Source organism: Trichechus manatus, unplaced genomic scaffold (assembly GCF_000243295.1).
Source record: "Trichechus manatus latirostris isolate Lorelei unplaced genomic scaffold, TriManLat1.0 scaffold00057, whole genome shotgun sequence".
In the NCBI taxonomy this organism is placed as follows: domain Eukaryota; kingdom Metazoa; phylum Chordata; class Mammalia; order Sirenia; family Trichechidae; genus Trichechus; species Trichechus manatus.
The window spans coordinates 2155443-2177672 of NW_004443993.1; the positions used below are offsets into that span (position 1 = coordinate 2155443).

Here is a 22230-nt window from a genome sequence, read left to right on the forward strand (position 1 = left end):
CTAGGTGCCTGATAATTTAGAGTGCTTCTTCTCCAGGGTCACCCAGGCCATGAAGGCCCCACGGGAGAGAAAGGGGCCCAGGTGAGTAACCTGGGGAGAGGTTAGATTGGGGATGAGGGTTGGTAGGCAGAGCCAGGAGTCAGGAGTCATAAGGGGAGAAAGACGAGAGCATTGAGAATTTGGAGGGGGCAGGACACGGCACTGACCTTATCTTCATCTTAGGGTCCACCAGGGTCGGCAGGACCTTCAGGCTATCCTGGACCTCGGGGTGTGAAGGTAGGTGGTACTAGGGGCCTACAGGTGGGAATGATTCATCAGTGGTTTTAAGAAAACAGCTCCATCAGAATTTCTGAGTGTGTGGAGAGAGGAAATCAGTCTGCCATGCAAGAAGCGGGTCTGGCATCTGAGCTACAATATACGGAAGTGCGTGTGTTACTTTGGAGCTAAACAGCCAAAGAGCATTACAGTGTAGTTACAATCAGTTGCCTTGTAGTTGAGAACAGTTACTCCCGTTAGAGGCTGAACACAATTGTAGCACAAGCACACAAATCATACAGGAGAAAGATGTGGCAGTCTGCTTCCATAAAGATTTACAGTCTTGGAAACCCTATGGGGCAGTTCTACTCCGTCCTATAGGGCCGCTATGAGTCGGAATACACTCGACGGCAGTGAGTTTGGTTTTTGATTTTACCCAAGCCACACTGTAGTCCAGGTCGGCACACTGTAGTCAAGCGAAGGGTTGTGCTATCACCCATGCCCAGAGCCACATTGTCCTACAAGCACAGCGATGCGGAGACAAGCTAAGAGCTGCACTGAGGCTAAATAGATCTATACTGTTGACCAAGTGTAGGGACATTGGAGTTCACATCCATATTATAGCTAAGTCCAGTTACATTTCAGCCAAGTACATGTACAGGTTACCTGTGATCTAACAAGTTTTGTGGTAGTCAAGAATTGACTCCTCACATTTTTACTTTGCAGGCATGCTTAATTAATCACACTCTAATCAAACAAACAAAAAAACCGAACCCCATTGCCATTAAGTCTATTCTGACTCATAGCTATCCGATAGGACAGGTAAGCAGCTGCGGCTGGTGGATTTGAACTGCCAACATTTTGGTTAGCAGCCCAACTCTTAACCACTGCACCACCAGGGCTCATGCTAATGAAGGAGGCAGCTAAATTATAGCTGGCCACAGCTCTGCTGTTGTCCAGACTTAGAGTTACATTGTTGCCAAGGCCGGAGAACAATCTCAGTTACCTTGCTGTTCAGAGAATTGCACTGTGGCTGGACACAGTTGCGCTATTGTCCAAACACATAGTTATATTGCATCCAAGTATAATTTCATCTGAGTCTCTGAGCTCAGTCACGTTGTATCCAAGGGCAGTCTTCCCCGTGGTGTAGGTCCAGCATTTGGTGTGAGCAGAGCCCAGACTTGCGCTGAGCAGTCATGCTGTAGCCAAGTAGAGTCGTGTTGTTGCCAAGCACAGAGTCGCATTGTAGCAAGCACAATGGGAAACATTCCTTTGCTTTTAGAATGAGATTGGAGTCTGGAATGTTCATCTTCTTTCTCCTGCCAGAAGAAGCTGTGGACACAGTGTCCCTAGGAGATGGGAATTAGTTACTTGGAAATTTGGCCTTCCCTGCACACCCCCACACAAATGACCTTGGAAGGCTGCCGTTTGGAAGGGAGGGGTCAGGCAGCCTCTTGCACACCACACCAGCAGACTGGGGAAAAGTCGTTTCCTCTGAGGCTGCCCTAACACTCACTACAGTCCAGCATCCTCTTGGGACTATCCCGGCTGGTTTGGGGCAGGCGACTGAGTTTGAGGACCTTCTTAAGCAGGGAAGGGGCCTGGGTGTTTTTTTTTTTTTTATTTCTCAGGGCACCTCTGGCAACCGAGGCCTCCAGGGGGAGAAAGGAGAGAAGGTGAGAAGGAAGGGGCTTCCTTGTGGGAGGAGGGGAGGAGAACCCCAGTAATGAGACCCTGGCTGTGCCCCTCCCCTGAGGCCCTGGCCTCTAATCTCTGTGCTCGCTTCCACCCAGGGAGAGGAAGGCTTCCCGGGCTTCAAGGGTGATGGGGGGCCTAAAGGTGATCGGGTAAGATGAGCTCCAGATAAGGGGTCTTGTGTGCCGGGGGGGCTTGGGGAAGGTAGGGAGGGGGTGAGCTGGGGCTGAGTGACAACGTGGCTGACATTGGGGCCTCTCCTTTCTATTCCAGGGGCACCCCGGACCGCCAGGTGCCCGAGGAGAGGATGGCCCTGAAGGGCTGAAGGGGCAGGCAGGGCTGGCCGGCGAGGAGGGGCCCCCCGGCTCAGCTGGGGAGAAGGTAGAGGACCTTGGTCACCCCCTCTACTCTCCACCCTCCAGCTAGCTTCCTATCCTGCAGCCATCGTGTTCCCCGGCCCTCTGCCTTCTGCCCTCTGCCTTCTGCCCTCTGCCCTTTCACTTCTGCCCTCAGGAGGCTGCTAACACCCTTGTCGTCTTTAATTCCTCAGCTCAGTTCCAAGCCCATTATCTTATTTTTATCCCTACTACCACATGTAGTAGGAATTTTTAACCTCATTGTATAGACAAGGAAACTGAGATTTGGAGTGGTTGAGTTACCTGCCCAAGGACATGTCCCTAGTAGGCAGGAGTCAGGACTTGAACCCACATTTCTCTGATCCCCACCCTGTTACCCCTCCCCACATGCCACAGCCATCCCTGACCTTTCCCCTCTTACATCCAGACTACAATTTCTGACCTTTGCTCCATTATCTCTCTGCAGGGCAAACTTGGGGTGCCGGGTCTCCCAGGTTACCCAGGACGTCCGGGCCCGAAGGTAAGAGGCTGAGGGACTTGGGGTGGGCAAAGGCAGGGTTCAGAGACTGTTTAGCATCTGGGGGCCCAGGCTGTGGTCTAGGGGATGAGCTTTCCACCTATGGGTCATTGAGAGACAGTGTAAGGTGTGGGCTTAGGCATCTGTCAGATCTGGACTCAAATACCCTCCCCTTTACCTGCCATGTGACCTTGGGCAAGTCTCTGAGATCATGTCCTCAGTTGCAAAATGGGGATACCAGTAGTATCTATCTCATCTATTTGATTATAATAATGTTGATGATGATGATATAAAACTGTAGGATACTTCTTATTTGGTGTAATTGAGGTTGATTCATCAGTTAAGAAGGAGAATCATAAAAAAGTATATCTCTAACATAAATTATTTATAACTTATAATAAAATGTATTTATACAAAGCATACTTACATAAAAATGTACATTTGTTTGCCAATATTTTGATGAATAGGGCTACTGATTAGATTTAGCTTTCTTGCTTAAACCACACCCATATTACATCTTTGATGATTTATAGTTCCTGATTGTAAAAAGTGGGACAGGAACTAAAAGGCACCTGGGAAGAAATCTGAGTGCAGAATTCTCCCAGAGATCCACACCTCAGCCCTCTCGATCTGGTACAATTCTTTTGCCCACGCCCAATTTGACAGCAATTTTTTTTTAAAATTTTTTGAGCTTTAAGTGAAAGCTTACAGAGCAAATTACTTTCTCATTCAAAAATTTATATACAAATTGTTTTGTGACTTTGGTTGCCATCAATCCTTGCAATGTGTCAGCACTCTCCACCTTTCCCTTTACACCCTGGGTTTCTTGCGTCCATTTGTCCAGTTTTCCTGTCTCTTCTTGCCTTCTCATCTTTGCTTTTGAGCAGGTGTTACCCATTGTTGGTGTTGTTGCTAGGTGCTGTTGAGCTGGTTCCCACTCATAGTGACCCTGTGTACAACAGAATGGAACACTGCTTGGTCCTGTGCCATCCTCATGATCGTTGTTATGCCTAAGCTCATTGTTGCAGCCACTGTGGCAATCCATATTATTGAGGGTCTTCTTCTTTTTAGCTGACCCTCTACTTCACCAAGCATGATATCTTTCTCCAGGGACTGATCCCTCCTGATAACATGTCCAAAGCATGTGGTATGGTGTCTCATCATCCTTGCTTCTAAGGAGCATTCTGGCTGTACTTCTTCTAAGACAGATTTATTCATTCTTTTGGCAGCCCATGGTATATTCAATATACTTAGCCAATACCATAATTCAAAGGCGTCAATTCTTGCCCATTTGGTGACAGCATTTTTTAAGGTGACTTCCTCTTATATCCAATCTTTTCTATTTAAGGGAGTCGCTGGGTGGTGCAAATGGTTAACAGACTTGGCTGCTAACCAAAAGGTTGGCAGTTTGAGTCCACCCAGAGGCCCCTCGTAAGAAAGACCTGACAATCTAATTCCAAAAAATCAGCCACTGAAAACCCTACGGAGCACAGTTCTACTCTGACACATGTGGAGTCACCATGTGAGTCAGAGTCAACTCTATGGCAATTTTTTTTTCCTATGTAACTGAGTTTTTTTTTTAGATCATATTTTGTTTTGTTTTTGGTGAAGGTTTATATAGCCATTTATGTTCCCATTCAACAATTTCTACACAAGTTGTTCAGGGACATTGGTTACAGTCTTCACAATGCATGAACATTCTCATTATTTCTGTTCCAGTTGTTCCGTTTCCATTAATCTAGTTTCCTTGCCCCCTTACATTCTCATCTTTGTTTTAAAGTAATTGTTGACCATTTGGTCTCACATAGGTGATTTTTTTTTGAAGGATCACAGTATTTACAGGTGATATTCATTATTTTTTGAGCCCATTTGTTATTTAGCTACAGGGTTACCTCAGGGGTTAGTTTCAGTTCAAGGTTTGAAGAGTATCACAGAGCTATAGTCTTGGGGAGCCCTCCATTCTCACATTCTCAACCCCGGTCCAGTAGGTCTTTTTTTTTTTTTTTTTTTAAGGAAGTTGAGGTTCTGTTCCACATTTTTCTACCATTCTATCAGGACCTATATATTGTGGCCCTGATTAGAATGGTTGATAGTAGTAGCCGGGCACCATCTAGTTCTTCTGGTCTCAGGGTAGATGAGGCTGTGGTTTCTATTTAACTTACCTATGATAGATACCTTTCTTTTCCTTTCTATTTTTCATTAGTTTTTGCAAAATTTCATTAAATTATGTGACTCCAATAGCAAGTGCAACTGACATAAACAGGTTTGGGAATAAACTCAAGGCACCATAGCTAAGTATATAAACCAAACTTATGGGGGCAAAAGTTTATGGGAGTTTAAGACAGAAACTTCGTAACCCAGACCAGTCAGAGTATATTAGGCATTGAGCAATGTGTTTTACAGGAGGCACAGTGTGTCAATTAAGTGGAGGTCAGCAATAAAAAGAATAAATAACAATGGCAGTTAACATCTCTTGAGCACGAACTATATGCTCAACACCACGCAAAGCACTTCCTGTGCACCATTCTATTTAATCCTCACCAAAACCTTGGAAGGCAGGTATTGTTGATATTCCCAGGCTGCAGACAAGGAAACTGATGCTTAGAGAGCTTAAGCCACTTGTCCAGAGCCACACAGCTGGTCTAGTGGTTGAACTGGAATTCAAACTCCCATGATGCAGGCAAAGTCCTCAGCACGGTGTTGATGAAAAGTAGGTGCCCAGGGAAGGGGGATTTTGATCCATAGCAGAAGTAGTCATTTTGTCAGGCATGGGTGGTAAGAAATGGATTCATCAATACTAAGATAAATTATTAGTATTAGCAAGTCCCTCTGCGTGTGTGTGTGTGTGTGTCTATGGGACCCTTGAAGAACACAGGGGCCAGGGGGCCCTCAGATGGGAAGGGAAGGGAGAAGACCTGGAATGGGCTTTGAGGTTGGACGCCACCACAGAGTTGTTGGGTAATTTGGGCAGTGTCTCTCCTGATCTGGACTCAGTCTGTATAGTGAGGAGATAGAAAGGCTATCAGATCCCTTTGATGTCTTCCTCCTAGTGTAGGGAGGCTCCCTTCCAGGTGGGCAGGACAGTATAGGTTAAAGTTAGTTAGGTAACATGTATTGAGTAAGCATCTGCTAGGCAGGGGTGGCTCAGTGATAGAATTCTTGCCTTCCATGCAGGAGATCTGGGTTCGATTCCTGGCCAATGCACCTCATGCACAGCCACCATCCCTCTGTCAGTGGAAGCTTGCATGTTGCTAAGATGCTGAATATATTTCAGTGGAACTTCCAGACTAAGGTGGATTAGGAAGAAATATAATTCGAAAATCAGCCAATGAAAACCCTATGGATCACAATGGTCTGATGCACTGATGCAGCCAGTGATGGGGATGATGGAGGACTGGGCAGTGTTTCATTCCATTGTGCATGGGGTTGCCATGAGTTGGGGGCTGACTTGATGGCAGCTAACAATAAGAACAATAGGCAGGGGGGAATGGGACCAGTGGACTATGTTCTAGTGGGAAAAACCAACATTGAATAAGTAAGCAAGTGAATAAGGTCATTTTAGTACAAGTGTCATGGGGAAAACAAAAGAGAACAATGTGATAGAGGGTGACTTGGAGGACGTGGCAGTCAGAATGGTGGAAAAAGTCCTCTCTAAAGAGGTGACATCTGAATGAGATCTAAATGGTGAGAAGTAGCTGGCTTTGTGGAAACCTGGGAGAAGAGCATTTTAGGCAATGGTAACAGCCAGTGCAAAGGCCCTGAGGCAAGAGTGTACTGGTGTGCCCAAGGAACACTGAGGAGGCCAGTGCGGCTGAAGTGGAGTGAGTGAGGGGGCAGAGTGGGAAGAGAGGAGGGCAGAAGCCTGCCTTGGAGAAGGCGAGGGCTGGAAGGACCAAGGAAGCTTCTGGAGTCAGTGGCCTGGAAAGGGCCTCAAAGGATGGTGTGACTAGACTGGGTGAGGGGCTGCTCCACCGGCTGCCACCACCTCACTCTCATCTCTTCTCTCCTGACTTTCTCGACTCAGGGATCTATTGGGTTTCCCGGGCCACTAGGACCATTAGGAGAGAAAGGAAAGCGGGTAAGTTGTGATCCGGGACCAGGAGGGAGGGAAGGTCCTGCTTGAGGGGCAGCGTGTGTGTCTATGCCTGGGAGCACTTGAGTGCACGTATATTCCTGTGTTAATGCAGGATACATGTAGGGCATCACATACTACATGTAGGGTATCGCCATGCATATGCCTGGGAGACCAGGTGTGCAAGGGTGTAGCAAGCGTCTCTCTATCAGATCAGATGAGGTCTGGGTGCTGCTGCCTGCAGGCCTGTGTCTGGGCGAACAGGGCCATGGACCTGCATGTATGTGTGTCATACAGGCATGTGAGGGGCACGTACACGTGTGAAAGGATATGGACATATACTCACGTGCATGTACTTCTGTGTACACTGAGTGGGTGTGTACACACACGTGCATTGTACTGCTGTGTGTATATTGTGACTGTGTAAATGGACATTGGGTATATGCACATAGGTATATGTATATTGGAGTCCCTGGGTGGTGCAAATGGTTAACACACTCAGCTGCTAACCAAAAGGTTGGAGGTTCGAGTCTACCCAGAGGTGCCTCAGAAGAAAGGCCTGGAGATCTACCTCCAAAAACTTTGGCTCACTGAAAACGCTAGGGAGCGCAGTTCTACTCTGCACACATGAGGTCACCATGAGTTAAAATCGACTTCATAGAAACTGGGTGGTGTATGTATATTAGTGTGTTTATCAGGACTACGTCCTCATATGAATCCATGCATGTATGTGTTCACACTGGGTACATATGTGTGCAAGGGACAAGGGCATGACAAGCTCCATGTGTCAACTTGAGGCGGTGGATTGCCAAGTGCATTCCATGGTGGCATGTGATGATGTGTGCGTATACTGTGTGGTGGTGACAAGTGGGGGTCTGTGTGGACATATAAGCTTGAACGTTTGGACCTTGTAGTTGTGATTATATGTGTCATTAGGCGTCTGTGATCATTGTGTGCTTATGTATATAAGTGGTGCATTTGTGTGTGTGAATACAAGGCTTGTGAATAAATGCGTGTAGATGTCTTTCTGAGTCTGCGACTGTGTGCGTTGTGTGTTTGTGTCATGCCCTTGTACCATAACTCCCTTCTGCCTCCCTCCACCCAATTTCCTTTTCAGGGGAAGGCGGGGCAGTCAGGGATGGAAGGAGAACGGGGACCACCAGTAAGAGAATGCCCTGTGGAGGGTTGCTCCTCCCCACCCCTTGCCTGCTGGGCCTGGAGCGGGGAGCAGGGCTGCAAAGGAGGGGCTGGAGAGGAGAGGTGGTGGAGGGGTCATGAAGAGGGCTTGGATTATGTCCGAGTCCCTGGTGGAAGAGGAGAGGGGCTCATGGAGATGATTCATCCAACCTGGAGGACTTGGTCTCATCTCCTAGGCTCCTCCCACTTCTCACTTCTAATCTTTGCCTTTTTTCTGCTCAGGGTGCCCGTGGAGAGAGAGGGCAACCAGGCGCCACGGGGCAGCCAGGCCCCAAGGTATGAGGTGGGTGGGTGGTCCGGGCTCCTATGTGGCCCCTCAGCCTCAGAATTGTCTAGTCTCTCCCAACCCCTCTCTGTTGGGTTTGTTTTGGGCCTGAGTCTCATTCACTTTGTCCTAGGGAGATGTGGGCCAGGATGGGGCCCCTGGGATCCCTGGAGAAAAGGTTAGTGTGTGTGTATGTGCGTGCGTGTGTGTGTGTGTGTGTGTGTGTGTGTATGTGTGTGAGAGAGAGAGATTCTGGGTGGGGGTGGGGACAAGCCCAGGGTGTGGGAAATCACTATAATGCAGTGGAAAATGCACAGCCTCTGAAGCCAGAGAGCCATGAATTCAAGTCCTAGCTCTGCCACTCAGCAGCTGTGTGACCTAGGCAAATCACTTAACCTCTCTGTGCCTCAGTTTCCTCCTCTGTAAAATGAGAATAACCATGGTCCTCACCCCAAAGGGCTGCAGTGGTGAATGAAACAACTTACTGCGTATAGAGTGCTTGGCTCTGTGTCTGGCATACAGTAAGTGCTCAATATGAGCAAGCTCATTGTTGTGTGAGCCTCAGGGGGCCCAGGAGGAGGGATTAGATAATGACTTCTGGTTCCATTTCAGGGCCTCCCCGGTCTGCAAGGACCTCCTGGATTCCCTGGGCCAAAGGGCCCCCCTGTGAGTGAGCTCACCCTGATTGAGGGCTGGGTGGGGGGACACACGAAGTGGGGAGACCCCATATCTGTGCCCCAACTCTCCCCTATCTCGTCCTCCAGGGCCCCCAGGGAAAAGATGGGAGACCTGGGCACCCTGGACAGAGAGGAGAATTGGTGAGTGATCCCCTGACCTCTGATCCCTGACCCCACGATGTCCTTCCTTTCCTCCCTCTATGTGACACCAGCACTTCGTCTCCCCAGGGCTTCCAAGGTCAGACAGGCCTGCCTGGACCAGCTGGTGTCGTGGGGCCTCAGGTCAGAGTCACCTGCCAGCCTCCCCAGTTTTGCTCCACTTGGGGGAGATTTTGGGGGAACAGCTGGGGTCTCAGACAGACCCCTACAGGCCACCCCAATTCAAGATAAGCCTTCTTCCTCTCCAGGGAAAGACAGGAGAAGCGGGGCCTCTGGGTGAGAGGGGACCTCCAGGTCCGCCTGGACCTCCTGGTGAACAAGGTCTTCCGGGCCTGGAAGGCAGCGAGGGGCACAAGGTGAGACCCTGCTCCGTAGGAGATCTTGGTTGAGGGCCCCCTCAACGGCCCCCACACCAGCTCAAGGCTTGAATCAACCCCATGGGGGAGGGGCCCAGACTCATAGACCTGGGGAGACACCCTGACTTCCCTCCTCTGCATTCCTGCAGGGGGACCTGGGACCACCGGGACCCCTTGGGAAGGAAGGGCCACCTGGACCCAGGGGCTTCCCCGGCCCCCAAGGAGCCCCTGGAGACGTGGTGAGTAGCCTTTGGAGCCCCTCCCATTAGGCGTCTGGCTGGGCTGGGAGACAGAGTAGGAAAGGGGCTCAGAGGGGCAATGGTGATGGCTGGCTGAGTAGGGTCAACCGTGAAAGTAAAGGAATGGCAGTTGGAGAGGCCTGGAGGAGGCAGACGCCCCCACCTCAGTGTCCAATCCCAGGAAGAGGATGGGGACCGTGATCTTCCCAGGGTACAGACAGGACGTGGGGGCAACCTGGGGTCCTCTTGACTGAATCATCTCCTCCCTTAGGGACCTACTGGTTTGAAGGGTGACAAGGGCCCCCCGGGCCCCATCGGGGCCAACGTAAGTATAACCTCATTTGCTAGGTGGGGGTGGGTTGGAGGGGACTTAGGATATCTGGGAAACCTTGTCTTCAGTTTCCTCATCTGTAAAATAGGCGTGATGAGAAGTTCCATCTCATAGATTATTGTAAACCTCAGTAAAACGATCCATCTTTTCTCCTGGAGCTTACATTCTAATGGAGGAGACAAAGGAGTCAGCCAGCGCCTATCAGGCACAGAACAACACAGAGCAAAGAAGAGGAGGCGGGGCACGGGGGATAGCAATTTAAATAGGCTGACCAACCATGGAAGACCTCTGGAGAAGGTGACATTTGAGCTGAGACCTGCAGGGGGTGAGGAAGGAGCCCAGTGGGTATCTGGGAGAAGAGCATTCCAGGCAGAGGGAACAGCAGATGCAAAGGCCCTGAGGCAGGAGTGTGCTTGGTATGTTTCAAGGACTTGGAGGAGCCCAGTGGGGCTGGAGCAGATCAAACAAGAGAGGGGTACTGTGGGAGAAACAGTGCAGGGAGGTGATTAGGGCAGGATGTGCAGGGCTTTGTGGACCACAAGAAGGAGATTGACTTTTCTTCTGAGTGGGTGACATCCGGTGGAAGGCTGTGGGCAGAGGAGGGACTGACTTGACTCAGGTGTTCTCAGTGCCTCTGGCTCCTGAGGGGAGGAAAACAGTTGAATATGATCTTGATAACCGCCTATCTCTGTGCCTAAAAAAACAAAAACCTCAAACCCCTTGCCGTAGAATTGATTCCAACTCATAGATACCCTATAGGACCGAGTAGAACCGCCCCATAGGGTTTCCAAGGAGCGACTGGCAGATTCGAACTGCTGACCTTTTGGTTAGCAGCCGTAGCTCTCTGTAGCTCTTAACCACTGCACCACCAGTGTTCACTAGAAAATACTCCCTAAATGAGAGCTACTACTATGGTTATTATTCCTGACTCTTCATCCATTTGCAGGGCTCTCCCGGTGAGCGGGGTCCTGTGGGCCCAGCAGGAGGCATTGGGCTTCCTGGCCAAAGTGGAGGCCAAGGCCCTGTTGGCCCCGCAGGCGAGAAGGGGTCCCCGGTAAGTGACCTGCCCACCCCATTCCTCAGGACCTAGCTGCCCGCATATCAGGACCCATGGGGTGTTCCATCCCTGGACCCTGACATGCCCCTTTCCACTCCTTCCATCTCCCCATCAGGGTGAACGTGGTCCCCCAGGCCCCACTGGCAAAGATGGGATCCCAGGGCCCCTGGGGCTTCCTGGACCCACTGGAGCTGTTGGGCCTTCAGGAGAGGAAGGGGACAAGGTGAGGGGCTCATGGAGAGGCAGGGTCCAGGGGAGGGGGAAGGGTACGGAGGGGCTGGGTCCTCCCTCATCTTGTTTCCTCTGCAGGGTGAAGTGGGCACCTCCGGTCACAAAGGGAGCAAAGGCGATAAGGGGGATGTGGTAAGTGGGGGGCCCCAGTTGGGGGGCTGCTCCTCAGGGTAGGGGAGGGGGTGTCTGGGATGTGGAAGTTGGGAGGGGGAGGCCACGGGGCTTCCTGCCTTCCTGAGCCCCATCTTGACACCTGCAAGGAACAGAAGCACCTCAAGCTACCTCGAATAAAGGGGTCACAGAACCCAACTGCAGACAGAGTAGCTGAGGACCCAAGAGAACCGAAAGTTTACCCTCTCCTCTCCCTTTCCTTGGTGGCACATACTTCTCTCTGCATGTGACTCTGGCTATGAGGCATCTTGCCCCAGTTCCCCTCCAGGAACTTTAGCTCCAGCGCCCAAAAGCCAGCTCAGTCCTTGGGTCTTGGTGGGATTTCTGGGGAAAGGTCTGGATGGGCCAAGTTGGGAGCAGATGTCCATTTCTGATCCCAAGGTGGTTGCTAGGAAGATAGGGTTGGGAGGATATAGGTGCCTCTTCTTGGTGGGGGTAGTTTTTCTAATAAGGAGGTGTGGGCAGGGAGGCAGAGGCTGACATTTCTACTGTCCCTCCTCAATCTTGAACCTGAGGGGTTTTGGACTTTGTTCTGTTCCCCAGGGCCCACCTGGACCAATAGGGGTACGAGGTCCTGCAGGACACCCAGGCTCCCCGGTGAGTGCTTCGAGCTTTGTGACCCTTTCTGGATCCCTAATAGGAAATGAGAGTGTTCTCCAGCCTGACTCAGGCCCAACTTCAATCCAACCTTGATCTACCCCTCGATGCCAACACCCAGTATGAACTCTTGAATTTAACCCAGTCCCAACCTCAACCCCAACCTTGAACCCCATCTCACCCCAACCTCAACCCCGCTCAAGACCTTAAATTCATTCCCAACTCCAAACCTCATATTAACCAAACCCTGACCCAGTCCTAACCTCACCCCTTAGGCCTGACCCACCCTCCAATGCTGACTCCAAACCTGAACTCAAACTCTGAATCTGATCCCGGCCCCAATTCAAACCCAATCCTAAATCCCATCTCAACCCCATCAGAACCCTGTTCATGACCTAAACCTCAACTCTAAACCTGACTCACCATCCAACGCCAGTCTCGAACTTTGACTCAGCCCTTGACTTCGTTCCCAAAACCGGATCCTTAACACAGATCCCAACTCCAAACCCAACTCTGATCCTCCCCAAACCCTGACTCCAATCCTTAACCTCAATTCTGACCCTTGACCCTAACCCCATCTCCAACCTTTGACCCAGACCCTAACTGCGCCCCTGCCTCTGTCCTCCCAGGGAGCAGACGGAGCTCAGGGACACCGGGGACCCCCAGGTCTCTTTGGACAGAAAGGTGATGATGGATTCAGAGGCTTCGTGGGGATGATTGGACCCCCTGGCCTACAGGTGAGCATCTGAGTTACAGGGTGGTGCCTCTGGTTCCCCTACCCTGTGCTGTAATCTTGCTTCTTTGTCCCACAGGGGATGCCAGGCCCTCCTGGAGAGAAGGGGGAGGTCGGAGACGTAGGGCCCATGGTATGGACCCTAGGGAAAGGGGGGAGGTGAAGTCAGGGTTACTGGGTGGGGATAGGATTCATTTGGGGGATTACAGGGCACCATTGCCATTTCAAAGGTTTTGTGAGTTATCAGCATCAAGGGTAGTGTCTGTGGTCACTGGAGACTTTTGGGGGACCATGGGATCACTGGATGCTATTCTGACCCTCTGACAGGGTCCCCATGGACCTCCAGGCCCACGGGGCCCCCATGGACCCAGTGGATCAGAGGTGAGAACTCTGGCGGGGGGGAGCAGGATGCCTCATAAGTGGGGAACACCCATTTCCCAAGAAGGGGATGTCTGGATTCCACAGTCCCACCTCTACCTGCTGTCTCTCCAGGGTCCTCCTGGGCTGCCTGGAGGAGTTGGTCAGCCAGGCGCTGTGGGCGAGAAGGTGAGAGGGAGAGAGAGGGAGGATGGGTTGGAGGCTGGACAGGGTGGGGGAAGAGAAACCAGTTCTGACTGGAGGTGGCTGTTCTGGGGAGCCTCTCCCTTTCTGCCAGGATAGGACCCCTCCCCACACCCATTCTTTCTCCTGCAGGGTGAGCCAGGGGAGGCCGGAGACCCAGGACCCCCAGGAACCCCAGGCATCCCAGTGAGTGACTGTTCTCTGGCCCCTGCACCCATCCTGAGCACTCAGGGCCACCTTAAACTCTGTGCAGCCCTAGGTTACCCACTGACCTCTGACCTATGATCATCCCTGGCTCTCTTGATGAAAGACTCCTGGGAGGTCTCAGATAGGGCTTCTACATAGTTTTGCAGGTTGTACACTGCACAAGGGTTCAAGGCCAAGGGGGAAAGTGGGGCTCAAATCCAAATCATGAGCCCTGGCTTGGGGATGAGTCACTCTGAGGAGGCCCTTTTTCTAATTCTCTCAAAGGTGGCATATACCACCCTTGCCCATGGCCTCTGGGCAACTGAGCCAATCTGATCCCTGGCCCCTAGAAGTCCTAAGTCTCTATGATCTCTGACCCTTGGGCAGCCTAGGCTACTCCGGCCCATGATCCCAGGGAAGTCCCAGACCACCTTCATTCCTGAATCCAGGTATGCTAACCCTTGACCCCTGGAGAGTCCAAGACACTCTGACCTCTGACCTCTGTTTCTGCAAAGGGTCCCAAGGGAGACATTGGTGAAAAGGGGGACTCAGGCCCATCTGGGGCTGCTGGACCCCCAGGCAAGAAAGGCCCCCCTGGAGAGGATGGAGCCAAAGGGAATGTGGTGAGTTCTGAGGGCAAAGGGGAGGTGGAGGCAGAGAGGGGGCGGACACATCTGCACACTAACCTGCTCCCAAACGTTTAGCCAAGGGTCCTGTGTTCGAATTAATTGACCCCATGAGCAACCCAGAACATGGTTGAATGGGTGAATGAATCAATCAATCAACATAAAAATACAGTGGTTATACCTTATTGTATGGAGTATAATTTGCTTTCCCATTGAATCATTCTATGTTGGAAAGGTCAAAGCCAAGATCAATGTTAGGTCAGAGTTGGAGTTAAGCGGGGGATTTGGCATGGGGTGGAGGATGAGGCCCTTCTGCCATAGGGGTGGGGGAGTGCTGAGCCAACAGATGGAGGCAGTGAGGCACCTCAGAGTCTGTGAGACCTCGATTTGAATCTCATCCCCCCATCCAGCCACTTGCTGTGTCCCCCTCTCTGAGTGATGGTTCCCTCTGTGAGTCCCAAGCTGGAGGCTGCTGGAAGGACAAAGTGAGGAGATGAGTCTCACGATCTCAGCTCAGTGCCTGCACCCATTAACCCCTGCAATGTCCGGCTCTACCAGGGCAGGGATTTTGTGTTTTGTCCCCAGCATATCTGTTAAATGAATGAATGTTCAATAATTCAGAGAAGTGATTATTAATTACTCTATCGTCCAGGGCCCCACAGGGCTCCCAGGAGATCTAGGACCCCCAGGAGACCCTGGAGCTGTGGTGGGTATGACCCCAATCCCCCCACTCCCCCCCCACCCCAAGCCCAGCATATTCCCTAACTGTGTCTCCATCTTCCCAGCCCACAGACCTGGGCAGGGTTAGTGAAGTGAATCACCCTCATTCTCTTCCAAATTCTCGTGTACCCCCATGACCCTCCCAACTCTATTCTCCCCTCACAGGGTATAGATGGCTACCCAGGGGAGAAGGGAGACCCTGGTGATGTTGGGGGGCTGGTGAGTAGGGGAACAGAGGCATAGTGCTGGGAGAGCAGGGTCGGGGATGGTGAGTGGATGAACTGGGGGCCTTTTTGGAGCCTCACCATCAATGTGAGCAACTGGGGAAGGTGGGAGATGGCTGGTGTTGGGGTGATGTTTGGGGAAAGCTGTCTTCTGACTAAAGGCATCCTGAAACATAGTCATGCAGAATCAGTGTTAGCTAATGCCATTGTTGCTGTTATAATCTCTGTAGGGCCCACCTGGTGCTTCTGGGGAACCGGGCCCCCCTGGGCCTCCTGGCAAGAGGGTGAGTGACACCCACTTCCTGGCTGCCTTGGCTCCCACCTTTTCCCACTAACCCACACAAGCCCCCACTCACCCCCACAGTCCCCTACTCACCCGCACAGTTCCCCCCACTCGCCCGCACAGACCTCTACTCACACTGTCTTTCTCTCCTCAGGGTCCTTCGGGCCGCATGGGTCGAGAAGGCAGAGAAGGGGAGAAAGGTGCCAAAGTGAGTGCCTCCATCCTTGGCAAGGGTCCCTGTGCTAACCCTTTGGTCAACAGTGGGACCATCAGGATGGAGGGGGGCCTGTGACTACCACGGGTGGTCCAATCCCCTCCTCATCCCTGATGGTTCTTGCCTGGGGTTAGGAGACAGGTATCCCCTGACTCTATTTCTCCCCTCCCTTGACCCTGTCTGTTTCAGGGGGAGCCAGGCCCTGATGGCCCCCCAGGGAGTTCAGGCCCAGTTGGGGCTCGAGGGCCCCCTGGGCGTGCTGGACCCGAGGGTCTTCAAGGGATCCCTGGCCCTGCGGTGAGTGGCCTGGGAATAGGGGTGGGCAGATGCCCGGGCAGCAGATGTACTTCCATCACCTAATTTTTCATCATAATCGGGAGGAGCTGACCTTGGTGGGGGGTAGGGTGTCCACACTGGATTCTGGCAGGGTGGGACCTCCCACATGTTCTGTTTCATCTTCAGGGTGAACCAGGTCTCCTGGGACCTCCTGGACAGATAGGCCCTCCCGGCCCCCTGGTAAGAGATTTCCTTGCCCCTGAGGTCCTGGCTCTGAGGACCACACTTGGCATCCAGTGACCATCCAGTGATTATCAGTGCTGATGATGCAGGCTGATCCCTCATTGACCATCCATCTGACTGTCCACCCTGACCATCTATACTTTGATGACCCATCCTGATGATCTACACTGACCACCAGACTGACCATCTGTCTCGATGGCCTACACTGACTACCCACACTGACCCTCCATCTTGATGACCTTCATTGACCACTCACTCTGACTCTCCATCTTGAGGGTCTACACTGGCCACACACATTGACATTCCATTTTGATGGTTTACACTGATGATCACAGTGACCCTGCATCTTGATGGTTTACACTGACTATGCCTACTATCTGTCCTGATGATCTGCATTGACCACCCATTCTGGCCCTCCATCTTGATGGTCTACACTGACCACCCACAATGACCTTCCATTTTGATGGTCTACAGTGATCATCCATACTGATCTTGACCACTGACCATCCTCTAACCAACTGCCTCATCAACCCCTGCTCTCTCCTGACCATCGCCATGACCACATCCCTAGTAATTCCATTCCCCAATCATCCACATGGACCTTGAGATTTTGCATTTGAAAATCACTGACTGACCCTCACTCCCCTTCCAGGGCCCCTCTGGCCTTCCAGGACTGAAGGGAGATGCTGGCCTCAAGGGGGAAAAGGTAAGGATACCTTATTCCATTTTTCTTCTCTCTCATCTACTCCTACCTTTACCTCCCTTTCTGGCAGAGGGGTTGGGAAATGGAGGTCTCCTCTGCTCCTAAAGTCATTACCCTAGGGCTCTAGGAAAAAATCCCCCAGCATCCCCACTTCTCTCCTACATGTGCCCCTTTTGTCCTCTAGGGCCACATCGGATTAGTTGGCCTCATTGGCCATCCTGGGGAGGCCGGTGAGAAAGGGGATCGAGGATTTCCAGGCTTGCAGGGCCCCTCTGGCCCCAAGGGAGATCTCGTGAGTGTGTGCCCTGTCCTGAGTGGGAAGAGTCTGTTCAAAGGAGGGGGCAGGTGGGGAGACAGAGATGGGCTTGTGTGGAAACTGTGGGTGTGGGGGTTTGGGAAGCCCCCTGGGTTCTGGTAGGGTGGAGAGATAGGGATCTGGAATGATAGGGGTTATGTCTGGGGAAAATGGGGAGTTGTATCTAAGGACTTGTGGGTTGGAAGCTGTCTAGTGGTTGGGAGTCTGTCTTTGGGGATTGGAGGCTTGTCTGGGGGATATCTGGGCAATAGGGATAAACCTCATCAACGCTGACCCTGACGTCCCTTCTCCAGGGTCTTCCTGGCCCCATCGGCTCCTTGGGGCACCCCGGGGCTCCCGGTGTGGCAGTGAGTATGGGGAATTTGTAGGGTGGGGTCTCCCTAGAGGGCCAGTCCAGGACTCCAGCTCTTCTTGTCTCTACCCCACAGGGCCCTGTGGGACAGAAAGGATCAAAGGGGTCCCCGGTGAGTACACGATGCTCCCTCAGGCTGCCACATCCCAGCTCTTTCCCCTTCACTTCAAGGGGACCCTTGATGCCTCTGCATTTGTTAATTTATTCATTCGATCATGTATTCAGCACATATTTATCAAACACCTACCATTGTATTTCATCAAATCTAAGATGCTATCAGTTGTAAGATGCATCATTATTTTACAAATGGCCAAGAAAACAATGCTGTCAAGTTAACTATCATTTGCCAAAGATATTAAGATGCATGCTGATTTCAGAGATGTTAAAATAGGAAAAGAAAATGCGCATCTTAAGCTTAGTGCTGGACATTGTGTGTCCTTCCCCCAAAGCTGTGTGTTCGTGTGTGTGTGTGTGTTTGTGTGTGTGTGTGTGTGTGTGTTTTTGTGTGTGTGTGTGTGTGTGTATTTTGGTGGTGGTGGGAAGGAGGAGCCAGGTCTCCACAGAGCCACCCCCAAGTGACCTCTCTCTACAGGGATCCCTTGGTCCTCGAGGAGACACTGGCCCCCCAGGGCCTCCTGGGCCCCCGGTGAGTTCCCCAGGACCTGTGCTCAGCATGGGTGGGGCAGACACCAGTGCTCAGAGGATGTAGGTGGGGAGGGCAGTTCCTTGAAAGCCCAGGGTGGGTCTGGGCTCTGAGATGGGTGTGGTGGGTGAGGGGACAATCCTCCTACAGGGGCGCTGACTTGGGTCTTATCTTGCTTGACTGTCTCCTCCACCCCATCTCTCTCTGTCTCTGTCCCTCCATCTCTCCTGGCCTTTTCCTGTTTCTTTGTCTGTCTCAATACTTCTCCCACTATCTCTCTGTTTCTCTTTTCTGCCATCTCTCTCCCTTCCCCTCGTCTCCTCCTCTCTGTGTCTCTCTCTCTTTCACTGTCGTACTACTTTGGCCTCTCCCATCTCTGGGTCTTTCTGTCTCTCCTTCCTGGGTGTCTCTGTCTGCCTCTCTATCTCTCCTTTCCCTGTCTCTGCCCCTCCTTGCTGTCTCTCTTCCTCCCCTTGTTTCTCTCTGTGTGTCTTCTGCTTCCCATGTCTCTGTCTCTGCCTGTCTGTCTCCCTGTTACGCCTTCCCCATCTCTGTTCTCCTGCTCTCCTCCGTCTCCACTCCCACCCCTAGGGTCCCCCAGCGGACCTGCACGGGCTGCGTCGGCGCCGGCGCTCGGTCCCGGTCCTGGGGACACCGGAGGAGGCCTTGGCGGGCGGCATGGAGGAGGTGCTGGCCTCGCTCACGTCGCTGAGCTTCGAGCTGGAGCAGATGCGGCGCCCGCCCGGCACGGCTGAGCGCCCGGGCCTCGTGTGTGGCGAGCTGCACCGCAACCACCCGCACCTGCCCGACGGTGAGGTCCGCCCTTCCCGGGTTGGGCGCGGGGCCATCGGCTCCCCCTCCCCCGCTCACCCGCCCCGCCTGGCTCTGCGACAGGGGAATACTGGATTGACCCCAACCAGGGCTGCGCGAGGGACGCGCTCAGGGTTTTCTGTAACTTCACGGCCGGAGGAGAGACCTGCCTCTACCCCGACAAGAAGTTTGAGACTGTGAGTGCCTCTTGGGGTGGGCGGAGCGAGAACCTGGAGGCCCCAGGGGTGGCGTGAGGGGGAAAACAGGGCTTCTGGAACCACTTCCTCCCCTCTCCCTGGAAGGGCTCTCCCTTATCCGCCCCCATCCACACCAGGCTTAGTCTGGAATCTTATCCTTCCTTCAGTCAACATTTATTGACCGCCTACTGTATGCCAGGACCTGTCTGAAGCTCTGGGTACAGTAGGGAATCAAAAAGACAAAATCTCTGCTCTCATGAAACTCGCCTTCTATGGGGAAGACAGACAAGAAAAAGACTAGCAAAGAAATCAACAGTGCTGGGCAATGCTCAAATAATGCTTCTATGTGCGAGGCATGTTCTAAGCACTTTGCTGCATTAACGAATTGAGCCCCAACCACCTGGTGATGGTGATTCTATCAATACCCCAGATGGGAATACTGAGGCATAGAAATTATCCACGGCAGTCTGGCTCTGAGTCCCAGCTCTTAACCATGCGGATACACTGTCTCTGACTTGCTATGAGTCCCACCTATCCTCCAGGGTGCAGGCTAGGAGGTGAGACCACATGGTCCCCCAGAAATCCTGGGGTTCTCCATCAGGGAGCCCTGAGCTGGCTGGGCAGCAAGGGCGTCTGCTCTAGTGACCCTCCCCTTGTCCTCCAGGTGAAACTGGCCTCCTGGTCCAGGGAAAAGCCGGGAAGCTGGTATAGCACATTCCGTCGAGGGAAGAAGGTGGGTCACTGGAGGCCGAGGTGGGGGTTAATATGAAAATTAGTAGGAACCAGACTGAGGAGTTTGGGGAGGGATTCTGAGGTTTGGCATGAACAGGACAGACCGGACTCTGCCTTCATGAAGATCAAAGGCTGTGGCGGGTGGGGGAGAGCATTGGATAGGTAACAGGCAGTTGCCGTTCAGAGCACTGGTGCCATGATGCAGGAAGCACAGGGCACGGTGGAAATCCAGAGGCAGCTCTGGAAGTACCTGAAGGCCTTCTGTTGGAAGATTCGGGTTAGCAAGTTAGGGAGGACAAGGAAAAGTGTTCCAGGTAGAGGGAACAGCATATGCAAAGGCCCAGAGTCAAGAGAGATTTGATGACTTTGAAGAAGAAGGCCCTCGTTCTGCCCTAGAGAGTATGAGGGAGGTGTGGCAGAAGAGGCTGGGGAGATGGATGAGGGCTAAGCCATGAAAGACTTGTGGGCAGTGGAATGTGTTTAAATGAGGGAGGGACCCAGGTCAAATCTCTTTGTTAGAAAAATCCCTCTGGGGTTGGTGTGGGGACTGGAGTTCTTGAGACCCAGAGAGAGGCTGGTGTGTTGGTCCAGGAGAGAGAGGAGTGGTCTGGGCTGAGGTTGGTGCTGCTGGGATAGAGAGGAAGTCATGGCTTGGAGTAATATCTAAGAGGGCAAGTCAACAGGAGTTGAGAATTGATTAGATGGAGGTTAGGGAGGAGATGGGGGTGATGCTCAGGTTTCTGGCTTGGGTGACTGGTGTCTGGAGATGCTCTCTGAGATGTGGAAATGAGAAAAAGAGCAGATTTGAAGCCAGGGAATATTGGGTTCATTTTGAGATTCATTTATTTAACATGTATTTATATGCTAAACGATGGGGATGTAGCAGCAAATATAACACAGTTCTTGACTTCATGAAGCTGATATTCTAGTGGGAGAGACTGACAATAACTCAGAAAACAAATAAAGCTATACTGTTATGTGAGGAGGTGTCTTGGTTTGAGTTCCTCCAAAGCAGACCCTGAGACAAGAATTCAACTGCAAGTAGTTTATCTGGGAGGTGAGTCCAGAAAACCTCAGCTGGGGAATGTAGAAATGATACAAGGAAGAGAAAGAAGCCAAAAAGGATGTGTTATAAAGCCAATTATCTCAGGCCAGTTATATTTTAATGATATATTTTAATTAACCCAACATAACCAAAATATTGTTGTCTCAATATGCAATCAATATTAAGGTTTATTGAGATATTTTACTTTATTTTTTTCATACCAGTTCTTCAAAATCGGGTGTATATTTTACATTTACAGCACATTTCAACTCAGATGCTATATTTCATTGGAGATACTTGATCTACCTTTAGATGTCATAAAACCTACAGTTGGGAAGTAGATTCACATATCCAAGTTGTTCCAAGTTGATAACTGGCTAGAGACTCAGTTGTTTTTGTTACGGATTTTCGAGTCTGTTCTGACTCAGAGCCACCCTATGTATAACAGAAGGAAACACTGCCTGGTCTTGTACCATCTTTCACAATCATTGCTGAGTTTAAGCCCATTGTTGCAGCCACGGTGTCAGTCCATCTTGTTTAGGGTCTTCCTCTTTTTCTCTACCTTCTACTTTACCAAGCATGATGTCTTTCTCCAGGGACTGGTGTCTCTTTATAACATGTCCAAAGTACATGAGATGAAGTCTTGCCATCCTTCCGTCTAAAGAGCATGCTGGCCGTACTTCTTACAAGACAGATTTGTTTGTTCTTTTTGCAGTCCGTGGTATTTTCAATACTGTTTGCTAACACCGTGATTCAAAGGCATCAATTATTCCTCAGTCTTCCTTATTCATTGTCCAGCTTTCACATGCATGTGAGGTGATTGAAAATACCATGGCTTGGGTCAAGCACACCTTATTCCACAAAGCGACATCTTTGCTTTTTAACACTTTAAAGAGGTCTTTTACAACAGATTTGCCCCATCAATATGTTGTTTGATTTCTCGACTGCTGCTTCTGTGGGTATTGACTGCGGATCCAAGTAAAATGAAATCCTTGACGAATTTACTGTTTCTCCATTTATCATGATGTTGCTTATTGGTCCAGTTGTGAGGATTTTTGTTTTCTTTATGTTGATGTGTAATCCATACGAAACGCTGTGGTCTTTGATCTTCATCAGTAAGTGCTTCAAGTCCTCTTCACTTTCAGCAAGCAAGGTTGTGTCATCTGCATATTGCAGGTTGTTAATGAGTCT

The 22230-nt window shown here is 51.3% G+C and overlaps 1 protein-coding gene across 1 annotated transcript in view; it reads left to right on the forward strand.

Annotated features, from left to right (window-relative positions):
• Window positions 1-22230, forward strand: part of COL5A3 (collagen type V alpha 3 chain) — a 40446-nt gene that overhangs the window by 15974 nt on the left and 2242 nt on the right. The window contains exons 26-65 of the mRNA XM_004378559.1: window positions 37-81; window positions 223-276; window positions 1887-1931; window positions 2049-2102; window positions 2224-2331; window positions 2773-2826; window positions 6848-6901; window positions 8013-8057; window positions 8315-8368; window positions 8491-8535; window positions 8970-9023; window positions 9122-9175; window positions 9263-9316; window positions 9442-9549; window positions 9699-9788; window positions 10060-10113; window positions 11066-11173; window positions 11292-11399; window positions 11486-11539; window positions 12122-12175; window positions 12805-12912; window positions 12988-13041; window positions 13236-13289; window positions 13401-13454; window positions 13602-13655; window positions 14171-14278; window positions 14934-14987; window positions 15167-15220; window positions 15456-15509; window positions 15663-15716; window positions 15912-16019; window positions 16185-16238; window positions 16894-16947; window positions 17129-17236; window positions 17554-17607; window positions 17689-17724; window positions 18205-18258; window positions 18847-19066; window positions 19150-19262; window positions 19927-19995. Coding sequence (XP_004378616.1) covers window positions 37-81; window positions 223-276; window positions 1887-1931; window positions 2049-2102; window positions 2224-2331; window positions 2773-2826; window positions 6848-6901; window positions 8013-8057; window positions 8315-8368; window positions 8491-8535; window positions 8970-9023; window positions 9122-9175; window positions 9263-9316; window positions 9442-9549; window positions 9699-9788; window positions 10060-10113; window positions 11066-11173; window positions 11292-11399; window positions 11486-11539; window positions 12122-12175; window positions 12805-12912; window positions 12988-13041; window positions 13236-13289; window positions 13401-13454; window positions 13602-13655; window positions 14171-14278; window positions 14934-14987; window positions 15167-15220; window positions 15456-15509; window positions 15663-15716; window positions 15912-16019; window positions 16185-16238; window positions 16894-16947; window positions 17129-17236; window positions 17554-17607; window positions 17689-17724; window positions 18205-18258; window positions 18847-19066; window positions 19150-19262; window positions 19927-19995 — 2814 coding nt within the window. The remainder of the gene's footprint in view (window positions 1-36; window positions 82-222; window positions 277-1886; window positions 1932-2048; window positions 2103-2223; window positions 2332-2772; window positions 2827-6847; window positions 6902-8012; window positions 8058-8314; window positions 8369-8490; window positions 8536-8969; window positions 9024-9121; window positions 9176-9262; window positions 9317-9441; window positions 9550-9698; window positions 9789-10059; window positions 10114-11065; window positions 11174-11291; window positions 11400-11485; window positions 11540-12121; window positions 12176-12804; window positions 12913-12987; window positions 13042-13235; window positions 13290-13400; window positions 13455-13601; window positions 13656-14170; window positions 14279-14933; window positions 14988-15166; window positions 15221-15455; window positions 15510-15662; window positions 15717-15911; window positions 16020-16184; window positions 16239-16893; window positions 16948-17128; window positions 17237-17553; window positions 17608-17688; window positions 17725-18204; window positions 18259-18846; window positions 19067-19149; window positions 19263-19926; window positions 19996-22230) is intronic.